The following is a 14875-nucleotide window of genomic DNA, read 5'->3' on the forward strand; positions in this document are numbered from 1 at the left end:
TTGCTATGTTTGAGCCTATCTTTGCAGCCGCTGTGTCAGTCCATCTTATTGAGGGTCTTCCTGTTTTTTGCTGACCCTCTACCTTACCACACATGATGTGCTTCTCTGGGAACTGGTCCTTCCTGATGATATGTTCAAGTATGTGAGACTAAGTCTCACCATCCTCGCTTCCAAGGAGCACTTTTGCTGTATTTCTTCCAAGACTTATTTGTTCTTTTTGCAGTCCATGGTATATTCAATATTTTTCACCACCACCATAATTCAAAGGCATCAATTCTTCTACAGTCTTCCTTATTCATTATCCAGCTCTTGCATGCATATGAGGCAATTGAAAATATCATGATGTGGGTTAAACACTCCTTAGTTTTCAAAGTGACATCTTTGCTTTTCAACAGCTTAAAGAGGTCTCTTGCAGCAGATTTGCCCAGTGCAGTACCTCATTTAATTTCTTGACTGCTGCTTCTGTGGGCATTGATGGTGGATCCAAACAAAATGAAATCCCTGACAACTTCAGTTCTTTCTCCATTTATCGTGATGTTGCTCATTGGTCCATTTGTGAGTATTTTTTTTTTTTTTTTATGTTGAGGTGCAATCTGTAGTGTACTGAATTTCATCGGTAAGTGCTCTTCACTTTCAGCAAGCAAGGTTGTGTCATGTGCATATCGCAGGTTATTAATAAGTCTTTCTCCAATCCTAAGCATGTTCTTCCCTTTTGGCTTTCTGACTCTAGGTCTTTGCACATTTCATTATAATACTTTATTTTGTCTTCTCAAGCTCCCCATCTTTCATTCAGCTCTTTTACTTCGTCATTTCTTCCATTTGCTTTAGCTAGTGTACATTCAAGAGGAAGTTTCCGAGTCTCTTCTGACATCTATTTTGGTCTTTTCTTTCTTTCCTGTCTTTTTAATGACCTTGCTTGGAATGAGCTATATTTTTTTCTAATTTTCAGATTTTTAACATAAAATTATATGCCTAAGGATAAACTCAAACATGTAATTTTATGTTAAAAAATTAAAAAATAGAAAAACAATAATAACCCAGTATTTTTGTACTTAACTTGGTGATGCAAAGCGGGTTGTTACAATAGCACAAATTCTTAGGCAGGGCATCATCAATGAAGTGTTGTTTGATTGCAAGATAGTTTCAGGGCATATGTATACACCTTTGGCAGAGGAGTAGAGATGGCTTGTATTTACATAGCAATGCGTATGTCTTAAAGCTATAGGACAAACTATAAGAAGTAATAGGCCAATATAGTTGTTGATAAAAAATATCCGTCATTGTACACTATGGGCTTGACTAAACAACCAATAGTAATGTAAGTGACGGTTATTATAAATAAGTTTATCTTTATCGTTATCAATTTAAACCAAGAATTGACAATAAAGACTAAAAGGAAAAAGCACTGATAAGGTACCTTTAACACAAAATATCTGTCGTCCCCCACACTGTGGGAATTGTTATAATCTGTGTGTTTGTAGCACTCCATAGAAGCCAGGTTTCTTAGATTACTGGGGTCCTCAGTAAATGCTAAAAGTTCTCTAGTTTTATTTTATGAATAGTAAACTTTAGTCTTTCTTAATTACTTTGTAGGTTACTTGTACCCTTACCGTGGGTAAGAAACAAAATACTTGAAGTTTTAGACGAGTATAAGCTCATCGATGGCTTTCAGACCATGCTTTGATAACCATGGTTCTAAATTATCCTCCCTGTTAATAATCTTTTAAATCCCTGAAACATTGCTCCCTAGAGTGAAGGATTATGTTAGAATGATCTAAAGCAGGGAAAACAGATCTGCAGATGAGAGGGTATTTTGCATTTGACATTTGGGGTTGTCTTTCCATCCCAGTTTTAAATTTAAGCTTTGACAATTAAATATCTTTCATTTAAGAGGGGAGAGAAAGAGATACCTGTTATAGGTGGCACCTGTTTGTTATTGTCTCCCCAGTACATAAGAGGTGCTTTGGGGTTGTGGTAGCTCTGCACCACAGCATCTGGGTGAAGGAAGTTGGGGTGACTTTAGGCACCTGGCACACTGGAAAGGAGTGAACACTGATTAACTCTTTCCTCCCCTCACCCCAGACAGAATCAAGCAACCATTTTTACTCTGAGCAAGGATCAGTCTCATTATGCTGACCAAAGTCTGTGTTACAGTGAGGGAGTGAGGGTGCATTTTGGAAGGGATTATGTGAAGAAAATTTTCACCCAGTGTATGTGGCATAATGGATGGGCACAACAATAAGCTCAAACTTACCAACGATCGTGAACATGGTACAGAACCAGACAACTAATAACAACAATGTATGGCATAACTGTACCTGGTGTTGGGTGGGAATCATGTATTCACTGGACTGGTGCCATTTGGAATGGTAGTTTGGTGTCAGTGGCCTCTAGGTGAGGCAAGTATCCAAAGCTGACTGGTTCTTGGGGAGGCTCGGTAGGCACACATCTTCTAGCTGGGGCCTCCTCCTATAGTTCCCTTGGCATCAGCAGTGCCTCTCCTCTGGCTGGCTACTTGTATAACACACCCCAGTCCTGATCTTCCTGTTATTCTCCCCTCTGTTAAGTCCCTAATCCTTTTTTTGGCCATCTTCCTACTTGGGAACCTTTTAAGATACCCTGGGTCAGTTGTGTTTCCCAGGTACACATTTGGTCTCTAGGAGCTGTGCGCCTTTACCCCACTGGTGCTGGTGTTGTAGCTGGGGTGACTGAGGAATTTTTGAAAGATTATAAGGAGGAAGGTAACATGATTCAGCTCACTTTAAGAAAGAGCACTCTGGCAAGAGTGTAGCTGACTGAGGGTGGTGAAGCTGGAGACAGGGAAACCAATGCAGAGTCCTGGCAGGAGCTAATGAGGGTCCATTGAGAATGGTGAGGGGGAGGTAGATTCAAAAGATATTAATGTTTTAGATATGAGACTAAATATGAGAAAACTTAGTGACTTAGGGGCTGAGGAAGAGTGAATCACCTGCCAGGTACCTTTTTATTTTATGGTTACAGAATAAATTTACTCTCACTACAGTGTAAAGATATAAGAAATAGAAACGCAGTTATATTTGTCATCAAGATCATGTATAGACCCATTTCTATTTTGATGTACATCAGCTTACCTTCTCTCTTTTGAATTTGTAAACAGTTTACAAGAAATTGTATGAGGTAAAGAACATTTTTGGTTATCTATTCTACCCTTTCCTTTTTCAGGGATTCATCTTATACATTTGCTTTTAAGTACTTGTGGTATCTAAAACATAAAGGAAGCACATGGGTAGCATTCGAATTCTCTAGGCTAATTTGAACTTTCCTTTGAAATAGCAGATTCTCTGCCAGAGCTCCTTCTTGTCTGCGTTGAAGTTTGTCCCACATAATCCTCCCTGTTTCCTTTTCCAGACAGTTTGCTATTTATTTTAAGCAGCTGCTTGTGAAAGGTAGAATTTAACAATGATTAAAATGGCATAAGGTGGGTTTCTGTTTGAGCTCGGGGTTGCTGGGTAGCTTTCCTTTGAATACCCCTTTCTTTCATGCTTTTTCACCTATGTTTTGGCTGTGAGAATAAATCCAGCAAAACTGCTATTTGGCCTTTTAGCACATTGCCAGCGTTGGTGATTGAAAACTAGCTGGTTTTGTACTAGACACCACTGAAGTAAAATAAATGAGTCTGATTAAAGCTTGGAACTCCTGAGTACTACAAATGTAAAAACCGTCAACAGATGCCATTTGCTGAAACAGGCTTCACCAGCAGATGGGGGAAAGCTAAACATAAATTGCACAATTTCTTTTGGTTCATTTGTTTTTAATGTAGTATAAAAAAATTGTGTTTTTTTTTTTTTTTTTGCAATATCAGTTACAGTAAACTTCTTGCAAATGTTTCATGGCTGTTTTTGGTATTTTAAGATCTTCGAAATTATAGTCATAATTGCTTCATTGTATGAATTCATTGAACGTGTAGAAGCAAATTCTTGTCAGAGTTTTAAAACTTGTTTTGGCACTCATATTTCCAATGTTTAAAATAATAGTGAGAAATCATCACCAAATATTCACAAAAGAACATAATATCTTTTAAATCTTTAATGTAGAGTGTTATGAAGCATATCTGTAATAGTTTTCACTCGTTTAGTACTTGGATTTTCTTTACAAATATTTACTGCTTTTACTCCTCATTCAATTTAAGGTCTTATGTACCATTTAAAGTAATCAGTATTAATTGATATCAACATTCAAGAACCATAATGGCATTATTAATCATTTTATATATTTAGACATTATTTGTCAGCGGAGAATTAAGTGCTTGTTTTATCATTTCATTTGTTAATGCCTGTATCTCTAAAGACTCCTGCAATTTGCCTTTTTTGCACTATTTCTGGTTCCTAAATTTATTTATCAAATAACATTTATCAGAATGGATCACAAGAAATTTCAGCATAGAAGAATGGGGGAGATATTAGATAAATAACAAAATATTTAGAAAAGTATCTAAAATATTTATCAGGAAGGATAATATCTGATTTCACTGTTTTTTAACTCTCAGTTTTATTGTTATTGTTATTTACAGGTTCAGGTTCATGTCGCTTTAGTTATTCAGACCCCAGCATCACCGTGTCCTATACAAAGAATAATAGTGCGGACTGGATTCAGCTTGAGAAAATTAGGTTTGTTGTAATTTATTTTCATAAATTCTGACATAGGTAGATTTCTACCCCTCATTTGCCTTCATTCTACCACCAACTTTATTCTTGTGGTTTCAAAGTACTTCTGATTGTTAGTTATGTTGAAATAGATGGGTGCGCATATTACAACCTGTCCTATTTGAAGAGTAGTGTCATTTTCCATTCCAAACTTCCCACCGTCAGTAGTACCTACTGTTTAACAAATTATTTTTGGTAAAAGTTGGTGTGGGATCATGACATTTAATAATAACATCCTCCATAATATAAAATGACCACCCATCTGTGTAGGTGCCTGGCTATGGCTTGGCTTATAAACCTGGGAATATATCAGATGACCACCTAAATCCTTTCCAGCCTGTGATGATAATGAGTTAATAGCCCCTGGGCCTTTTGCATGTAATCTCTCATTCTGTTATTTTACTTTGAACTTTTCCTATGGCCACTTCTAAAATTTCATTATCATAATTCTGATATGACTTTATTAATTTCTTTTTAAATCTCTCAACAAGAAAATGAGGTAGAATACTTGAGGAAGAAGAAACTCATTCATGTTGAAAAGATTTTGCTAAGTTAGCAAAACTCAAATTACGTTCGCTACTTCTGGATAGTATATAATCATAAAATAAAATTCTATATGGCAGCTTCTTTTCAGGTATAGGATAGTTAAATGGAAAAAATACCTTGAACTTTTATAAAGTTGATATTATGATTGGTTTAGTCCTTCAATTAATGTAATTTAAGTACACCATTTTCCATCAGTTTTTTAACAGTTTTTTTTTTTTTTTGACATACTAGTTTCCTTGCTATATTTCCGTATTGAAAGAATTGTGATTCATTTAGTGGAGTAGGATAGATATCAGGTTCTTATGTAAGCTACTAGTCTTTACTACTAACCCAGTCTATCCAAGTTTCTAGTAGTATTTCAAACAGACAAAATCTTCACAAGTCTAAGTTCTAGTCTAACAAATAACTGAGAAAAGTGATTCTAACTCATGGATTTTAATACACTGGGTTTAATATATCTCTGGGGCAGGGTAAAATATGATTTATAGGTACCTGATAAAAGCAGAAGGAGCCCTGGTGCCACAGTGGTTAAGCACTCGGTTGCTAACCAAAAGGTCAACTGTTGAAACCCGCCTGCCCACCCCATGGAAGAAAGATGTGGCAGCCTGCTTCTGTAAAGATTTACAGCCTTGGAAATACTATGAGGCAGTTCTGCACAGTTCTGTAGGGTCGCTATTAGTCAGAAGTGACTCGACGGCAACGGGTTTGGTCTTTTTTGGATACAAGCTGCGTTCTGACATACAGTGCCAGTTCCATAAAACAACATTTTGCCATTCTTTCTAACTTCTAGTAGTTATTTTGAAAATGTATTCATATTAAATATTTTTTATATAAATGACTATAAGCAAAGAAGCATAAACATTGGAATTTTTACCCATATTTCCATTTTTCTCTTTTTAATATGTTATTTATCCTCTTAGCCAAAAACTCAGCGCTGTCGAGTCGAATTCCGACTCGTGGTGACCCTCTAGGACAGAGTAGAATTGCCCCATAGGGGTCCCAAGGCTGTAAATCTTTACAAAAGCAAACTACCACATCTTTCTCCCACAGAGCGGCTGGTGGGTTTAAACCACCAACCTTTAAGTTAGCAGCCGAGTGCTTACCACTTCGTAACCAGGACTTTTTATCAGAGTTCAGATAAATTATAGTAGATATTTCTTGCTGGCCAAAAAAAAACTGCATGCTTTTGATATGGCAAATATTGAAACTATACATTTAATTACAACATATAAAGATCACCTTTAGCTGATTCAATTTACTTTTACCCTAGACAGGACTTTTAATTTTAAGCTATGCACCAAGCCATCATACTCACTAATGCAAATTTTCTTTGACATTGATGATAAAAGTGAACATATTTTTAATCTCTGCTGAAAATCAAGATATTTCTCTTCATCAGTTTAAACTCTTTTTAAAGCTAAAGGCATAAAAAAAAAAGCATAGTCATCATGAAATATTTTAAAAGAAAGGAGAATTGATTACCCCCAAAGGTAAAGTACGCCATCTATAACCTACAATGACAATTCAATGGATATATATGGTGAGTGAAAAATATGACTTTTCTGTAGTCCTTTCAAAGCTGATTTATAGCAAGCTTGGGGTACGACCAGTCTGCATTTTAGTACCACTTTTAATCTTGGGTAAGGCAATGATTTTTACTACAACAATTTTCTACTTTGGTAGAATAAAATGTTTAATAAAAATATTTTATTATATAGCAGAAGGGCTTAGATTCTAACAGATGTAATACAAAAATCATGTTAAATTATATCATGTTTTTAAAGATTGATCTGCATGAAATTGTAAAGAATTAAAAATGAAGAACACTTATTTTTTGTGGCAAGTCTCACATTTCAATATAGACAATACACATAAAAATGTATCTGGCTATAAGAAATAAAATAAATATGTAAAGACTGATTATGAAACATATTGCATATAATTGGCTGTAATAGGTACATAATTTCAAAATAAGAATCAAAATTAAGATCATAATTTTTTATTTTTTTAGAAAGAAATGTATTTCTTCTTAATATCAAATAAGGTAAACTATACTGGATTGTCTACTACATACAAAAAAAACTATGTTGGATGTACTTCAATTTTTTTCACAAGCTAAACAGCATGTGCCATTTTCTTTTCACTTATCCTTTTCCATGAATATATATATACCAAAACCCAACCCCACTGCTGTCGAGTCAATTTCGACTAATAGTGATCCTATAAGACAGAGTAGAACTGCCCCATAGGGTTTCCAAGGCTGTAAATCTTTATGAAAACAGATTGCCGATTCTTTCTCCCACAGAGTGGCTGGTGGGTTTAGACCGCCAACCTTTTGGTTTGCAGCCAAGCGCTTCAACCACTGTGGTACTAGGGCTCCTAAGTGAGTATATACAGCGCCTGCCCTATGTAAAAAGTAAACCTCTTGAAAGCTCTTGATGTTTAAACTGTAATCACCCAATGTGAAAAGTGTAATAATCAACAGAAAGTAAGAGGTTTTAAGGGCTACGAGATTGTATTTAATCTATGATAAATATATTTTAGAGATAATGAAACTATCGTTTTAATTTAAAAACAAAATTCATCTATAAGAAAGGAAAAGCAGGGGTTGTTGGACATTATTATGGCACTGATTCTCCATTTCACACTGTTTTCCAGAGCCCCTTCCAACGTCAGCACAATCATTCATATCCTCTACCTTCCTGAAGATGCCAAAGGCGAGAATGTCCAGTTTCAGTGGAAGCAGGAAAGCCTCCGTGGAGGCGAAGTGTATGAAGCCTGCTGGGCCTTAGATAATATCTTGATCATCAATTCAGCTCACAGACAAGTCGTGTTAGAAGACAACCTCGACCCAGTGGACACGGGCAACTGGCTTTTTTTCCCAGGAGCTACAGTTAAGGTTTGCGCTCTTCTCCTCCTTCTCCCCTCTCCTGAAACCTGAAACTCAATAAACCAAATTGTAAAAGTATAACTATTTGATCCAAACCATTTTTAAAGAAATGTTTAATATTCATATTTGCCTTACCCTGCCTTTTAAGGACAGAAAGTCATTAGTATAAAACATTCATTTATTCAAGTATTTGAAATTTTAGAATGCTATTTTTTTTATGGAAGTACAACATACAACACTGAATCCAGTCTTACAAAGACTAGACTAGAGTAGAATAGGAAAGTCCAAGTAGAGACAAAAGGCAATTTGCAGTTGGCCAGATGAGAGGAATAGCGCTACTGGAATCAAATCACAAATGTAGAGGCTGGAAGGTGAGAGCAGAAAACAAAGTCTTGGACCAAGTTCAAAATAGCTGTTGTATAGATTTTGAATTGAGACTTGTGAGTCTGGAGACATGACCAGTGGCAAGACCTGAAAGGTCCTTCAAGCTGGTATATAGCTTGAGCTTTATTTTGAAGGTGATAGTGAGCCATTGAAGCACTTTAAATAAGAGCCAAACTTAATCAAATTTGATTTTTGAAGTGTCCTTTTGACTTCAGTGGATGATGGAAAGGAAGGGAGAAAGAGCACCAGTAGCGAGACCAAATGTTGTCATTGTTGCTATTGTGCTCTGTTGAGTCAATTCCGACTCATATCGACCCTATAGGACAGAGTAGAACTGCCCCATAGGGTTTCCAAGGAGCAGCTGGTAGATTTGAACTGCCAGCCTTTTGGTTAGCAGCCTGAGCTCTTAACCATTTCACCACCAGGGCCACTGGGAGACCGAATAGGAGGCTTATAACCATCATCCTATGGGAGATCACATTGACCAGAATTAGGGGAGAGAGGATGGGACAATGTGGACATATTTCAGAGACTTTTAGCAGAAGGAATGGGGGAGACCAGGGGCTGACCAGGAAGATGCAGGAGAGGCAGGTGTCAAGGACCACTCCAGGTTTCTGGCTGGGGCAAATGGGTGGAGAGTCACTAAAACAGGAAACATAGGAGGAGGCGCAGGTTCACAGGAAGGTAATGAATTCACTTTGGACATGCCGACCTTGGGGATCCTGGGGTAGGCAAGAACAAATATATGGTCAGCAGTTAGATGCATAAAACAGTTCAAGGAAGATACAGATGTGGGAATTATCAGCCTATGGGAATTGTAATTATAGGCTTGCCCAGGAAGTATGTGGAATAAGAAGTTGCACTTAGGCAATATGAAAAAATGCCATTGGGCCTGCAACCAGACCCTCTCACGTATGCAGTATATGAAAATAACTTACAAATACAGCTTGGAGAATTAAAAAAAAAAAAAAAAAAGCTGTGATTTGCTGATGCAAAAAAATCATGTGCTGGAAGAGGTAGGGTGACAGGAAGTATAGTAAGTAGAATATAAAGATCTAAGATGCCCACCTTCTAATAATTTAAGTACTAGAAAAATGATGCCAGATTCTTTAGCGAACCCTTAACACAGGAGTTCCCCTCAAACAATAACTTCTTGCATAACAAATCAAACATAAGTCACTTTACCTTAATTGGATGAAATTGCACAAATTGACTGGTATTAGGAACAGGCATGATCTTTGCTCAATGCAAGAAAATAGCCAGTAACCCTTATGGAAGCTTATTCTAACAAGGACTCTAAAACCATGGCCCTTTAGAGAGCGCCCATGGGTTCCTTACCTGTAGGTATTGAAAAGAACATTTATAAGGATATCCCAAGTCATATCCCACCACCACTTGATAAAAGAGGGATTTCTGCTGTTATTGTCCGATACTGGCAAGGAAAGGAGTAAACCTTGGAAACACATGTGGACCTCGAGACCCAGGATTCACATCCTTTCCCATGATGATCATTTATCATTTGGTCTCAGTACCCTTTGCTGTATAAACGTACTTTTTCTGCTTCATTTTACAAGCCATTATACTAATCTAATTATATTAACTACACTAATTCCTTAATGCATGTACTTGATTACCACTCATGATAAAAATGCATGCAGTGTGGTTTTGCCTCAGTAGGAATGTTTAATTAAATTACAGCTGTATGTGGAATATCCTTTTGCCTTATGGTCCCTGATCCTACTCAGAAACTTAACCAGTTATACATTTGAGACAGGCCAAGTATCCTACAGACGTATCATAGCAGGAATGATTTATATCCTCGTCTTGACTTAGCTGTTAAGTAGAAATTTTTTTGTGGTGTTTCTTTTTAAAACTTCAAAAAATACATTAATAAAATCTAAGCATTTGTCATATTTAAGTGCTCTGCACAATCACCTGTTTGTTTCTGACTCAAATGTAAGAACATGGGGGAAAAAAATGGCCTTTGACAAATGACCTGGAGTTTTAGAAATAAAAGTTGTTTATTTAAACTGCATGTAGTTTCTTTGTCAAATATTGCCCCCTTACTTGATGGCTTCTAAGATGAAAACTGAATACAGTCAATTAGAAAGTATATCTCAATGTTCCTATTGGTCAAAGGACATGTTTTAAACATTGCTTTACATGGACTTTTAAGTTTGACGGTTCTGTTGGCTTGTTTGACCTACACGGTATCTTTTCTATTTTAATTAAAAGTTTCTAAGATGTTTCCATCTTAACTAAGCTAAATCAGTGAGTAAGTCAAAGACCAATCGAGAAAGTGTGCTTAATTAAAAGTAGAGTTAATTCAAGGAAAAATTTCCAAGCACAGATAGAATTCTATTTGGACAAGTAATAATGGCTGCTTTTTAATGTAAGCATGCAGTTGACAAAAAATGACAGGTAAAATTCTAAACACTTTGTTTGTAGTATCTCATATAATTTGATCCTTATAAACTTGTAAAAAAGGTATTATCTTAGCCCCATTTTACAGATGTGGAAACTGGAATATGGGGATGTTTGGTAACTTGTCCAAAATACACTTCTCACCAGTGGCAAGCCTGAATCCAAATCCAAGAATCTGACTTTAAAACTCTTGCTTCCAGTCGTCACCTAGCTTTGTGTTTAGCAGCAGTGAGTATAAGTGTATATGCTTGCTCTGTGTTTTTTCCCGAAATCCACATGTTAAATTATCTGCCCGTTTTCTCCCCCATCACTCTCTGACTATAGGTTTAAAGATTTTTGTTTTTCTCATGTTTCTTGATCTTGCTCCAGCTTTGTTGCGAGTGTACTGCATCTTCATTCCTCTGGATTACTAATTTTTATACATTAGAATTTAGCAAGTTCAGCCCAAGCACTGGTTGCTTCGCTCAATTCCACATTGTGACAACTGCTTTTGTTTTCACAACCCTAGTTACAGCTCCATCTTAGAAATTGACTGCTGACATAAAGTGAACATAAGTAGATGTAACTGTTAAAATAGTTCCCATATGGAGTCAGGAGACATTTACAGTAAACCATATGGGAAGTGAACTAAAGTAGAGGCTTGTGAGATTGTAGAGCAAGAGAAATCCAACAGTCTAGAGGTAGCAGACTGGCCATGATTATACGAAGGGGTACAAATGACAGAAACTCCACATCATTTCGTAACACAAACCACATCCTGCAACCCCATGCTTAAGACCTTTGATGGCTTCCTGTGTAGGCCTAGAGGATAGAAGCCAGACTTCCTAACATATAATTCAAAACTCTTTCCAATCTAGAACCAGCCTAACTTTTCATCCTTGTTTCCTGCCCCATTGTCCTCCCCCTCACAAATACAACACAGAATTTCACACTCCCATTCCTTTAGATGTAGTTTTCCACTTTCTTTGTTCTCTGCATAGTGATTTCTCCACATCTTTTGGGGCCCAGTTCAAATGTCATTGGTCTGTGAAGTTTTTGCAAAACTAATGTCTCCCTCCACACTATAGGGGTGTAACCATGAGGTTGAACAAGCAAGTCTTTTTGGGGTTAGGGCTAGTGACAGAAAACGACTTCATTATTCTTCTCCACTGACCATTTCCTTATCCCTGCCCTGTTTGCATGGAAACTAGGACAGGTCCTAAGACTTTGCTGATAGACAAAAAAAAAAAAAATCATCCAGTAACTTCAGTCTCCCAAACAGTTCCAGTTCAGTAACAAATATGACCAGTCCGACACGATAAACCAAACTCCAAGCTTCATCCATAGCTTCTCCCTGTCCCCCTCATCCCTCCCACCCCCCAGCTTACATCTGCTGCAGTAGGAATGGGGACAGTGTTCAGCTCCTTCTCCCTCCTCACCCTCCAACTCTAGCTTAGCAAGTAATCAAAGCTGGCTTTCTCTTGAATCTACCAATGAGCTCTTGAAAATATCTCCCACTCCTACCCCTGCCAAAGCTGGGGATCTCTCACCTGCAGTTCCCCAGTATATCTCTCTGGCAGGACAGGTGTGTTTCCTCTCTTAGCCACAGGGCTCCTGGGAAATGACTACAATTTCTTTATGCTGAGGGCCTTTGCCCCTCCAGGAAGCCCTTTTGAGCAGGATCTCAGACAACCTAGATTGTCTTTTGTGTACATGGCCCATGCCTCGTCTATGGTAAACCTCAGCATTGATCCATCATCAGGAGGCGAGTAGTTACTTCTAAGCGCAGCCCTCTTCTTATCTAGCCACCTGCTAGGCAACTCCAGCCACAGGTCCAAATGTCCTTGAAGTCCTTCCTGCTGGGCTTGAAGTGAGAAGTTACCCTCCTCCCTCAACATGGGTATGGGTGGGATTCACAATACACCAACAACTCTAAGGAAATCATCTCCCTGCTGTCCAACTTCCTGCCCATTTCAACCTCAAGCTTGCATAACCTAAATTTGAGTGAGGGCTAAACCATTTTTATCACCTCTTGCTAGGTCCTTATAGTTGCTCCATCACCTTACTTTGGAATGTGGAGTAGTTGCCACCTATTTTCTTTTGGCCTCAACCAAAGCCAAGGTTAAAATAATTCTGTTTTAGCATCCTGTTACACTGGGCATATACCTCTATGATAGCATTTACAACACTGCTTTGTAGTTATTGGTATTTCTGTCTTCCCAGTCAGAAGTTTAGCTTCTAAGTACAGGGACTTTTTAAACCATTTTTAATCCCTAGTGTCTGGTACATGATAGACCATTATTAAATGTTAATTGAATGCATGAAAACTGAAAAAATACTAAGATCTAGTTTTTGAATAAAGAAGATGAATTTTATATTTACTGACTTGGAGGAAGCTGAAAATATTGTGAATGGTACTGGATATAGCGGTAGTGCTAAGAGAATGGGCCTAACTGTCTGAGTTCAAATCTTGGCTTCACCTCTTATTAACTATGTGATCTTGGCAAGCTATTCAACTTCTCAGTTTCTCAGTCCTTGTATATAATAAAACCTAACCTGCTGCCATAGAGTCGATATATAATAGGGGTAATAAATAGAGTTCATCTCATGTTGTGATGACTAAATGAGAAAATGCACGTAAAACCCTTAAAACAGTGCCTAGCACATAGAAAACAAAACCAAACCTGTTGCTGTCAGATCAATTCCAAATCATAGCGACCCTATAGGACAGAGTAGAACTTCCCCAAAGGGTTTCCAAGGCTGTAAATCTTTACAGAAGCTGACTGCCACATCTTTCTCCCATGGAGCAGTTGGTAGGTTTGAACCACTGACCTTTCAGTTAGCAGCCAAGCACTTAACCACTATGCCATCAAGGCTCCTTGAGCACGTAGGAAGAACTCAATAAATGTGTGCTGTCTTGAGTGGAAATTTGAGAACACATAAGCTCTAGAAGGAAGTCAATATTGAGAACCATGAATAAAAGGCAAAGGACTGAGCTGATACCTCCAATTATAAAGTGGGGAAAAGAATAGAATAAGAAAAATATGAACTTCACAAATTATGTCATCCCTATATGTCATTGGAGCCCTGGTGGCACAGTGGTTAAAAGATTGGCTGCTAACCAAAAGGTTGGCAGTTCAAATCCACCAGGTGCTCCTTGGAAACCCTGTAGGGCAGTTCTGCTCTGTTCTACATGGACACTATGAGTCAGAATCGACTGGACAGCAACAGGTTTGGTTTTTTGGTTTTATGTGTCATTAATGTAATATCAAAATCTAATACAGTAAATTAATTAGGTTGGACACAAGTATTGCCCATATTTGGTAATCAAAATAAGGAACAATTTTCATTAGAATTAATCTTCAATGCCATTCATGTACTTGGAATATTAATAGTAGTTTTATTATTCACAACAGATAGTTCTTAACTGCTATTATTCATAAAACAAAGGATAGTGAGTATGTAAATTGTCCGGTTGATGATCTTGAAAATAACATTTGAAGGTGGCTGATCAAATAGGAAAGAGAAAAATGAAGTCACTGGCATTCACATACATATTCGTCCCTGCCTTCTTTAGATATTTCTTTCAGTTTCTTTGGGAATATTTATCCCTTTCATCTGAGCCTGTCCTTGTTTATCTCAACTAGGGCAGAATGATATAAAACCAAATAGAGTAATTAGCTTAAGAAATTTATGTGATCTGGTGAATACCAATAGGTCGCCAGTTTAAATCTGCACTGGGTTGTTAGAAGAGCATTACCATCTGTTGGCTCTTTAGTAATTAATATGAAGTAGATCTATAGCAGTATCAGCTTTTAATATACATCCCAGTCTTACATTTGTTGTGCTTTTTGATTTCAGATTGGAAAGCAGAGTAAGGTTGCAAGAGGTTACAGAATTAATAAGTTCTTCCTATATGGCCCTCTGTGTTTCTCCTACAACCTCCTTATCGGCCTATGGCCTTGCCTGA

The 14875-nt window shown here is 37.4% G+C and overlaps 1 protein-coding gene across 2 annotated transcripts in view; it reads left to right on the forward strand.

Annotated features, from left to right (window-relative positions):
* RELN (reelin) overlaps positions 1–14875 on the forward strand; it is a 526658-nt gene that overhangs the window by 299108 nt on the left and 212675 nt on the right. For both annotated transcript variants that reach the window (XM_049893075.1, XM_049893076.1), the window contains exons 9-10: positions 4550–4646; positions 7887–8127. In XM_049893075.1, the coding sequence (XP_049749032.1) occupies positions 4550–4646; positions 7887–8127 (338 nt within the window). The remainder of the gene's footprint in view (positions 1–4549; positions 4647–7886; positions 8128–14875) is intronic.

The sequence above is a fragment of the Elephas maximus genome, chromosome 8, assembly GCF_024166365.1.
Source record: "Elephas maximus indicus isolate mEleMax1 chromosome 8, mEleMax1 primary haplotype, whole genome shotgun sequence".
Classification (NCBI taxonomy): Eukaryota; Metazoa; Chordata; class Mammalia; order Proboscidea; family Elephantidae; genus Elephas; species Elephas maximus.